General features: G+C 48.9%; 1 protein-coding gene across 1 annotated transcript in view; it reads right to left on the reverse strand.

Annotated features, from left to right (window-relative positions):
• Positions 1-280: 280 nt before the first annotated feature.
• Rab43 (RAB43, member RAS oncogene family) overlaps positions 281-11111 on the reverse strand; it is a gene marked incomplete at its 5' end in the record, with an annotated part of 32520 nt that continues 21689 nt past the window's right edge. Inside the window, 1 exon segment of the mRNA XM_005386994.2 lies at positions 281-3335. Within this exon segment, the coding sequence (XP_005387051.1) occupies positions 3085-3335 (251 nt within the window). The 3' untranslated portion in view covers positions 281-3084.

Raw genomic sequence — 11111 nt, forward strand, 5'->3', positions numbered from 1 at the left:
TATTTATTGTCTTTCTGAGACAAGGCCTTGCTATGCAGTTCAGGCTGGCCTTGAGCTCACTTTGTAGCCCAGGCTGGCCTCGAACTCGCGAGGATCCTCCTGCCTCAGCCTCCCGAGTGCTGGGATTCCAGGCGTGCGCCGTCACGCCCGGCTCTGAGCAATTCTTGCCCAAGGGCCCACAGGTCTGGGCTGGGGAAGGTCTCTCACAGCTCCAGGTGGTGGACTGGCCATGGAAGCACAGGGGACCGTCTGGCGGGCAACAAAACCAGTCTTGGGCATGTTGGCTCCTGACAGAAATTGGTTTAATGGGTGAAGCCTTTTACACTCTGGCTCTTAAAGTTTCCATAAAGGTAATTTTTCCATGTTTTAAAAAATACATTTGCTATAAAGATGTACATATTCATAAATAGGTAAGGTGAAAAACTCCCAACGCAAATGGCAACCTTGAGCTGGCTGAGGTCTCCACCCGTCCCCCAAGTCCAGGCTTCAGGGCTGAGCTGCCGGTTGGCTGGCATCCTCCAGGGAAGAGGGTGCTGAATTCAGCGTGAATGGGGCTTCCCGGGCTCTCGGGCCATAGGGCCGTGACCTTGGCGCTGACCCCTTCCAGGGAATACGGGAGCCCTGCTGGGCTGCTTCTCTGCTGGGTGATTTGGGAACAAGGGAGGAAACTGCTCCCTCTGGCCCCAGAGGCCAGGCTGCTGGGAGCTGGCCCTGCAGTGGGCAGGAGACACTGGCCACTGGTTTATTTTCTGTCCCCCGCACTTCTCTGTGTCCTTACCCAAGCCCAAAGGGCAGGGAGCCCAACACAGGCACTGGCACTGCGGCTGGAGGGGTGGGCCCTGCTCCCGCTGAAATGGCTTCAGCTTGGCTGTGGGGACCTCACGGCCGCGGGGCAGGGAAGGACCGGTTCTCCCAGGAGACTCAGCTGCGCCCTGCGGGTCATTGGTGGGATTCTGAGTGACAGGAACTCGAGGGAGGGATGGAGACGGGGAGAAGGGTCGGGAAGGGAGGCCAGGGTGGCCAGGACAGCATGGGATGCACAGGAGAGAAGCTGAGGCTGAGTGTGGACCTGTCCAAGAGCCCTGGGAACGCCGGGCCAGGTGACCTTTCAGACCCGCCACGGAGCAGAGCTGAGGCCTGGGCAGCGGAACTGGAACCCTCTGCACTCAGGTGAGAGGACAGGGATGGGCACTGGGGCAGGAGAAGACAGGGAGGGAGGCGGGGAGTCGGGTGGGGCAGGAGAGGACGGGGAGCGATCGGGGTGCTAGGGTGGGGCGGGAGTGGATGGGGAGGGACGGAGGCACTGGGGTGGGAAAGAAGGCAGGGCATGCAGGGCAACTTGGGTTTCTGAACCTGGCACAGGCTGCTCCTGTGGGCGCACCGGGGCTCCCGTCCCACACCCTTGACACTGCGCACAGTGAAAGCGGACAAGCGCCATGGCACCCTGGGGGCGGGGCCAGCCGAGGAGCCACCATGGAGAAAGAGTCCTGGCGGAGCCGGCTCTGCTCTCCCTGCCCAGGCAGCCTGTGGTGGGCAGTGGGTAGAGGGCAGTGGCTCACAGCCCCAGGTGACAAGAGAGCTCCGTCCCGTGCTGGCGCTGGGAATCCCAGAGAGCAGGTGATGGCGCAGGGTCCACCCCAAGGCAGAGAGCCAGGCCTTTGGGCGGTGGCAGCGGGAGCACTGCAGCACAGCCCTGTGCCCTGAGGACCACACCTGAGCCCAGGTGCGCTCGTCTCCCCAGAAGAGCCGGGCTCTGCAGGGTCAGCCTCCGAGTGACCTCTGTGCCCAGGTAGTGACCCCAAGGGCCTCAGCCCTGGCACAGCTCTCAGGCCAGGAGCAGCAGTGCAGGGCCAGGGTGGTACCGGTACTCCCTGCAAACAGCACAGGCCAACTGGAACTAGCAGGAGACCCAGGCACACCCGGGCCCAGCATCGCAGATGGCAGAGGTACGGCAGCTGCTGGGAATGAGCACGGAAATGCAGCTCCCCACCCACCTGGACCCCGCTCCCCACGGGTGCCATGCTCAGCCACAGGCCTATGCCCTGCCCTGGAGAAGGGGCTTCCGCGGCCACAGAGCTTGGAGTGAGGCAGGGGCCACCTGGGTGGGATGCGGCTGCCAGCACTGTGTCAATGCTCCCCACACCTCAGAGCACAGCGCCTCCTGCCAGGGCCAAGGTGGGCGGGGAGGCTCCTGTGCTCCCTGCCCAGAGGATAGCGCTGTATTTTAGGGGTCCCCACCTGCTGTCCAACCTCAGCACCCCGCACAGCTTGAGGCCATTACAGGCCCAGGGGATGCAGGTGACCTGGCCATGGCTCCAGGTGAGGCCTTTGTTGTTGAGAAACTGGGCTTGCTGAGTCCCAGGGGAGCAGGTGATCGAACACGGTGGCAGGAGCATCTGCGCACCGGGAATGAGGCTGGGCGCCCAGGTCCCCAGGGCCCTTAGACTCAGGGGTGGACACAGGCAGCTCTGAGGTTTGTTGCTGAGGACCCAGCCTGGCCTTGAGGCAATGAACACACCCTCTACCGCTCTACTGCACGCTGCTGCCTCCAGGTGGCTGCTCTCCCTCAGGTTCCCTCTCCTGCCAGGTTCCAGCCCTCCAGGCCTAAGGCTTGGCCACTGTGGCCATGTCCAGCTGCCATGGGCCAAGATCCCCACACTTGTGCTGATGAAAATGAGAAGCCACACAGAACCAGTAAACTGAGGTCTTGACAGGGCAGTGAGCCAGGCCCAGGGGACGTCCAGGGCTGTGGTAGGTACGAGGGAGGAAACCACTTTGGGCCAGGGGAATCAGCGCCAGGCTGCACTCAGGAGCCGGTCCAGCTAGCTCCTGCTCACTTCCGGACAGAGGCCCCAACAGTCTGGCAGAATCTACAAAGTCAAGATCACTGGGCAAAGGAGAAGGCGGCATGGGGCAACCCATCCCACCCTGGGGTCAGCTGGCAGGTGCAGGGCAGTCCTGGAATGTGGAGAACACGAAGCCCACCGCCCCAGCCACCAGGCACTGCAGGGAGTCCGGCTCCTCCTTCCCAGCATCCACTTGCAGTGCAGAGCCCGAGGGAAGGAGGCAGCCCAGCCCTGCCCGTCAGCACCCGCAGCCCCAGCTCTCCCCGATGTCCTTGCTATCCAGCTGGATGAGGTCGGTGCTTTTCTCGCTGAACATGGGGCCCCCATGCCGCATGATAAGCTCAGTGGCAACCTGCACAAAGGCCTCCTCCACGTTGCTGGAGTCCTTGGCAGATGTCTCAATGGCACACAGGATGTCATAGTGCTCAGCCAGGCTCTGCGCCTCAGCCAGCTGGACCTCCCGAAGCTCAGCCAGGTCAGACTTGTTCCCTGTCATGGAGAGACCAGGGACAGTATGGTGAGAACCACAGCAGCTGGACGAGCCTAGCTCTGCCAGGCAGGGCCATCCCGAAAGCCCCAGTGCCACACCCTCCCCCTGCCAGCTACAGCAAAACACATCTGGGCACAGTAAAGTGCCTTTCAAAAAAGACTTTCCTAGTTGGGTGTGGTGGTGCACACCTGTAATCCTAGCCTTTGTGGGGCTGGGGATTTAGCTCAGCGGTACAGCGCCTGCTGGGCAAGTGCAAGGTCATGAGTTCAATTCCTGGTACCGGAAAAAAACCAAAAAAAAAAAAAAAAAAAAAAATCCTAGCCTTTGTGAGGCTAAGCCAGGAGGATTGCAGAGTTCGAGGCCAGCCTAGGCTAGATAGTAAGTTCAAGGCTGGCCTGAACTACATAAGACTTTGTCTCAGAAACAAACCAGAAAAAAAAAAAAAAAAAAACCACACTTGGTGACACACACCTGTAATCCCAGTACTCAGAGGCTGAGGCAGGAAGATCACTGAGTTTGAGGCCAGCCTGGGCTACATAGTGAACTCAAGGCCAGCCTGAACTACACAGTGAGACTCTGTCCCAAAAAACAAAACAAAACCAAACAACAACAACAACAAAACATACTAGAAGCTCCACGTCCCTCCTTCCTGCTGTGGTCTTCCCCATGCCTGCAATAAAGGCATTTTTTTCACTTTGTTCTGTTTTTATTTGTGCCAAAAACCTAACACATCGGTGCCATGACTTGGATGGTTTAGGGCATGTGGCTCTTTGAGCCCCCCTGCCAATGAGCCTCCTTTTTCTCTCGCCCCTGCATTTACGCTGCAAGCCTCCATCCAACACCGGCCAGCTCCAGTCCTCACAGGTGAGCCTCCTTCCATTCCAGGAGTTCCTGCCTCATTTTCTCTCATTTTCCAAAAACTGTGGGCCCATGTCAGGACTCCCTCTCTTCCTTTGCGTCCTTCGGGACACCTTCTGCCTTCTCAGTGGTAAGTGGGAGGGCCGATTTGGGTATTTTCCTACTCTCGCACCCCGACGAGGGTGACAGTCTTCCCTGATTAAGAGGCCGATTAAGCCTCTGGCTCACTTTAATTGGGCCACAAAATGGGAAATACTATTCCCATCCCTCAAAACATACTCCACTCAGCTGTCTCTTGGCCAGTACACACACTCTCAGGCTCAGAGATACCATTAAGCCAAAATGATTGATTTTAATATCCTCAAAAACCTAGATAATTTGTGTTACCACAAGGGCAAATGGGGTCAAATCTACATACAAGCCTTTATTGCCCTTAGGGCATGTCCTTCCTTCCTTCAGGCATGTGGAACAACCCAAATATGCTTGGCCGGCTCCAGCCCAAATATGCTTGGCCGGCTCCACACTGCCAGACCCCTTACCTGACTCCTCCCGTGATCCTCTTGAGGATGTACCTCCAGCTTTCGCCCCTCCTCTGCCCCATTCTCAACCTCCCCAGCCTAATGCTCACCCCTCTTCTTCCAACCCTCTCAGCTTCATGTCCAACCTCCCCCGCCTCACCTTCTCAGTCAGCTACCCAACTCTTCCCCTTTACCTACTTCTCAGCCTCCTCAATCTCCCCAGCCCACTGTTCAGCTGGTTCCCACTTTCTCTCCACCATCGACCACCTCCACTTCTTCCCCTTCCACCCCTTTGTTACCATGTTCACCCCTGGCTCTACACACTCAGTCCTACCTCCTTCCACCCACCTCCATGTTGTCCTAGCTCCTCCCACCCTCTGCCATCTTCTAGTTAGGCACCATCTTCCCAGCCTCAATTTATGTGTCCTTTCCGAGAACAGGCAGGCCCCAAGGGCCTGGTTCGTGCTCATGGCCCTTTTACTCTTTCTGGCCTATCTCAAATTTTTCATAAATTAGGTTCCTTTTCTGCTAATCCTCATACCTATATTAAAGAGTTACAATTTGTGGTTAATTTCTATGATTTACATTACAAAGACCTTTACATCATCCTTAAACCCACCCTCTCCCCTCAACAAACTCCGCTTTAAAAAGCAGCACAAGCCAAAGCTGACCACAGACACCAGACTAACCCTGACCACGGGCTCTCTTTCCTCCCCATCCCTCACTCCCTCTCTGTGAGGTAGGAGGCCCTGAGGGCCTTATTCATGTCCGCTTCCTTTCTCCCTGCCTGATCTCTCTTGCTCTCATTCTCTGACACGCTCTCTTTCTAGTTCTCTTTCTTTTTCTCTTTCCCTCTTCCGCTCTCTCTCTCCCACTCCCTATCTTGTTCTCATTCTCTTTCTCTATCCCTTTAAATCTAAACAGATAAAAAAAACTATTAAAAAAAAGGTCTAAATAGGTGACAGAGTATATGAAAATGACTAAGCTAAAAGCTACGTAACAGAAAGGGACACAAAAGTTGTTTGTATTCTTTAGACAAAATAAAGTACTAAAAATATACTGGTTATAGATAAAAGGTTTTAATTTTTTCCAAATTCTTCTAAGAGATCTCTGCTAATAGACCTACAAAAAATAAAAATAAAGGAGTTCGGACTAGTCTTTATAATTACAAACTTAAAAAATTATAAAAATTATTACAATTCCATTTGGCCAAAAATATATTTGAGTGCACTCTGATTTTATAAGCAAATTGTCTTATGTATGTGTTTTGTCTTTTTTTTTTTTTTTTTTTTGCAGTACCAGGGATCAAACTCTGGACCTTGCATTTGCCAGGCAGGTGTTTATGCCACTGAGCTATATCCCCAGCCCTGTGTTTTGTCTTTCTGTCCAATCTGTAAGCAGCTGTTTTATTGGAGCTCAACAAATTTTTCTTCTTTTTATATATTTTGATTTTTAAAACAATTGTCAGAAATTATTTTGACTTATAGATAAATGTTATGTAAATTAAGGGTATGCTTCCACCAAGGTTGCCAGATGATCAGAATGTCAAAATTGGTTTTGTAAATGTTATATATATTGTTGTTTATGTATTATGACTTGAAAGTCTCTCACTGTTCAAAATTAATGCATCAAATATTGTAATTGGATGTTCATACAACATAAAAATTGTTAAGATAATTAAATTAAAATCTCAGGGTGGGGAAAAACTATTGGACAGGACTCCAACTGATGAATAAGGAAGTGGCTCCCTGGAAAAATTTCTCCAGTACTTATTCATTAATAGGAAGCCTCAATAATCTCCATAGCCTTATGGGAGACACCCAAAAAAATATTGTTCAAAATGTATTATTGTGATATGTTTACACTAGCTGTTGTCAAAAGGTTAAATCCTCAAAAATAAGACAGTAAGGTTTTCTGATTAAAATATGTTATTGATACGAAACTAGATTAAAAAACAAAATAATGATAATTCATTACTGTCAATTTCATGGTGTATTAAATGTATTTATGCCTTCCAAATGTACAATATTCTAAAAATGTAAAACTGAGATTGTTTATAAAAGTGACAGATATTTTCTTTCAGATTCAGACATCTGCATTTCTCTCATGCTCCAGATATTTGTATTAAGAGGTTCATGTCAGGACAACATGAGGTCATCATTTAAATGTTAACCTTTTAACAAAAACTTATGTGACGTACAGTATATGCTATGTGTGTGCCACTACATTTAGAGATGCTTAGATATCAAACAGCCCAATGTTACAAATTTCTTCAGTGACATCCTAGTTAAGGACAACAAGTTAGGCAAAAGCTCCTTATGTATTAGGTACAGATGACTGACTAAGAGGCCTATTCTATTCCAAAATGGAGATTTAAATGTGCTACAAAAATGTCATCATGCCTGTTATGTTACAATACTATGTATGATTTTTTATTTCAAATTTTCTTTGTAGAACTATACAACTGTTGTCTGTTAACATTCCACAGGATTCAACTACTAGAACACCCATGCTTGGTAAGAAGTAACGGTTCTCTGGTTATACTTTATATTTCCAGGTGCTTAACACTCAGACAAAATTTTTATAATTAAGTTCACTGCTCCCATTACAATATAATGTCATTAATCTTCTCTTCTGCATGTTCAACAACTGAGGTTTAGAGACCAAACATTAGAAAGATAGATGGGCTAAGAGGATAACCAATATTTTAGCCAAGCCCTCCAAGGTCAATAAAGACCCAGAATATAAGAGAACCTCTGCTGCAACATCATATAACTCAGTTGAGTCCCTGATCTTCTGATCAAGGAGATTACGGGACCAGAGAGGAAAATGACTCTACAGTGTATAGTGTGCCTACTGAGAGTCACCAGGAGAAAAAGTCTCCCAAGCTTTCATGGAAAGCAACTTGGTCAAGCAATGGCTGTGACTCATCCAGATGGCTGACACTGACAGAACTGAGAGGCACTGCACATGGTTCCAAGGTAAATCCTGAGATTTAACTGATCTTGACAGATAGCAAGAAGTTAATTTTAATTAATATAGGTCTCACTGTAACTTGATCTTAAACATCCAACAGAAAAGTATACCACAAGTGTATAAAGCAATGCCATAATAATATTGTCTCCAAAAAATTGGTTTATTGCCTAGAGATTACAAAACTCCAAGTAACCATACAGATAAAACCAATAATAAATATGTGAGATTCCTTTTACTAAAAACCACCAGATCTTGTCTAGAGAAAGTGTTATATGATACATATCAAGGCCTTAACTAACTATATTCAGCAGGCCTTAAATGACACCATAGGGGCTGGGGATTTAGCTCAGCGACACAGTGCCCGCCTGGCAAGTGCAAGGTCACGAGTTCAATTCCCGGTACCGGAAGAAAACCAAAAAAAAAAAAAAAACAAAACAAAAAAAGACACCATAGCTAGTCTCTCCTAAATAAAAATCAATAAAACAGGCAAAACCAAATCAACTCCGTGGTGGCTCCAAAACCACAGCGCACTGGATGTTATAACAGCTAAAAAGGGAGGCACTTGTGCTATTCTGGGTGAGGAATGTTGTTACTTCGTAAATAAATCTGGGATCATCATGGAAAAGGTAAAAACCTCTGTAATTACTGCCACAACTACCTCAACAGAAAACGCCAACAGCTGGGATATGGCTACACTTCTCTGTCATGGTCATGGTGGGATAATGCCTTTGGATCATGGACCCCCTTTCTCCTCTCTCTCAGGCCCACTATTCTTGATAATTGCTTTCCTTCTCATGGCACCTTGTATTTTTAAACTTTTTTCACGGTTTCTCCAATCCAGGATGTGCACTATCACTGCCAATGAGCTCCTTGTTCTGGCCAAGACCCCTGGCACCAGCTTCCCCATGGATATAAACTGTCATCCTGCCGCCCCCTATCATGACAATGCTCTTACTCAGCAAAAAAGAGTCATTGCCCCCATAACCAAAAGATGGGAGTGATGAGTTTTCCACCTTAGTAAAAATTCTGCTAAGTCATCAAGGCAGCTGCTCAATATGGCATGGGCCACAGGAGGCCATGTGCCAAGCCCTGCCTTCCTCCCAGGATCAAGTTACAACTTTCTACTTTCCTTTTACAACATCCTGTTTCCTTTTTCCCACCTTCTGCCCAATCACTATCTGCCATGTCATGCAGACCACTCCCCTAAATCCCACCTCCAGCCTGGCCCCATATAGCCATTGTTCTCCTAGCCAGGCCCTCCACATCCCTGCTTCCTGATGTGGTGTTCTCTGCACCCCCAATAAAGGCATTTTTTACTTTGAAAAACAAAACAAAACAAAAAACCCAGACTTTCCTAAGTTTAAAGCTCTTTTTCTTTTTCCCCTGGCATTGGGCATGGAACCCAGAACTTCATGCATGCTAGGCAAGGGCTGTACCAGTGAGCTACACCCCAACCCTTTTTGATTTTGAGATACAGTCTTGCTAAATTGCCCAGGATGGCCTCATACATGTGATCCTCCTGCCTCAGCCTGCCAAGTAGCTCTTACTCATTTTTTTTCCCCTAGTACTAGGGATTAAACCCACGGCACCTGCACTGAGCTACATCCCCTGTCCTTTTCTGGTTTTGTTGCTCTTTTTAAAATAAGGTCTTACTATGTACCCCAGGCTGGCCTTGAACTTACGGGCATACTTTTGCCTCTTAAAGAGTGCTGGGACCACAGACGCGCACCACCACACCCAGGTTATTCCATTCTTTAGTCTCTCATTTTTTTTTCTTTCTTATCTTTGCAAAAGCCTGACAATATGCATTGCTTCTCTTTGCTTTATTTTGTATTCCTGGGGATGGAACCAAGGCCCCTGTGCAGCCAAGCCCTGTGCAGCTGAGCTCCCTCCCTGGCCTGCTGCCTCCCTGAGAATGAGGAGCAGGATTAGGAGACACACAGGTGCTCAAGCTGAGGAAGCCCTGGGAGCCCCACCCCCCACACTTGCGTGTGACCCTGGACGGGGTACTCATCTTTGGGTCTCAGTTTCCCTTACTCTACCCTGCCACCTTCAGCACAGGAAGGCAGAGCAGAGATTAAGTGACACAGCAGATGGGGGGGTGCTAATCATGCACTTACCATTTACTTAACAAATCTGAAGTTGCTAACTTGTTTCTGGTTTTGCTAAAACTGTTATTACACTTATTATTTATTTTCTTCTATTGTCTTTTGGGATGATTTTATTCTGTATAAACTGTGGTTTTGGATGATTTTGCTTTTCTGAGAGTAACAGCACAAACTACCACTTACTGTGGGTACAACCTGGGCTTCTCTAAGATAACAATAACCACTTAGGTAGTGGAAACTACCTGATCTCTTTCTAGAAGAATTTAAGTTCCTCTCTAAGTGGTTATTGTTTTAACATGGTTATAGGCAGGACAAAAAAAAAAAAAAAAAAAGTTAAGAATCTTTAAAGACCTAAAATTCTTAGTCAGGCACAATGGCACACAGCTGCAATCCTGGCTACTCAGGAGGCTAAGGCAGGAAGACTGCCTCAGGCTGACTTCAAAAACCCCTGGGCTCCCGTGATCCTCCTGCTTCAGCCTCCCAAGTAGCTGGGACTATGGGACCACACCACTATACTTAGCTAAGAACTGTCAATATTTTTGGAAAATAGGATTGTCATGTATTTCTAGTCTCTGTCTTTTACAAATTCATTCTGGCATACAGACAGATAGACCAGTTTGGCATGTGAGTTTGGTTTCAAAGCAAAAGGAGGGACAAGGCAGAGAAACAAGGAGATGGACTAAAGTATGAATAGCCTGAGGAGGTTGAGAGGGGACCTGAGTCTGTTACATGGTTCTATTTTTGAGGTGCTCTATAATAGAAGACTTTTGAGAAACATCCCGGATAAAGGAAGCAGCCGGGCCAGAAAAGGCAAGTTGGGTCCTGCCAGGGTGGTGTGCTCATGTCTGAGCTCACGGGCTTGGGGGACTTTCTGAATCCAGCCCCTCCTGTCATGGGGCTGCAGAGGCAAGTCCCCTTTGACTGTGAAGACACAGCAGGCCACGGTACAGACACTTGATGCTATGGGGCGGCCTTGTCTGTCCCGTCTGAAACTAGGGCTTGGAGGCAGGGAGGGTGCAAACTCAATGAACTGTAGTGATGAGGGGGCATCGAGACTGGGGACAAGGCTGGCACACGTGCCTATGTCTCCTGTCTTGTGCAACTTGTGCCACCTGGGGACTCTGCCTGCAAAGAGGCCACCATCAGACACAGCCCCTTGGCCTTAGCCCTCCAGAGCTGGGAGCCAAATAAATCTCTTTTCTTCCTATCTTATCAGCCCACAGTACCGTGCTACCAGCTACAGGGACAGAGGAACACACCCTCACTATAGAGTGAGTGCCAGCTGTCTTCTTGTCCTCTGGCTCACATATATATA

This window comes from Chinchilla lanigera, unplaced genomic scaffold (assembly GCF_000276665.1).
Source record: "Chinchilla lanigera isolate Chin_1 unplaced genomic scaffold, ChiLan1.0 scaffold00028, whole genome shotgun sequence".
NCBI classification, from domain to species: domain Eukaryota; kingdom Metazoa; phylum Chordata; class Mammalia; order Rodentia; family Chinchillidae; genus Chinchilla; species Chinchilla lanigera.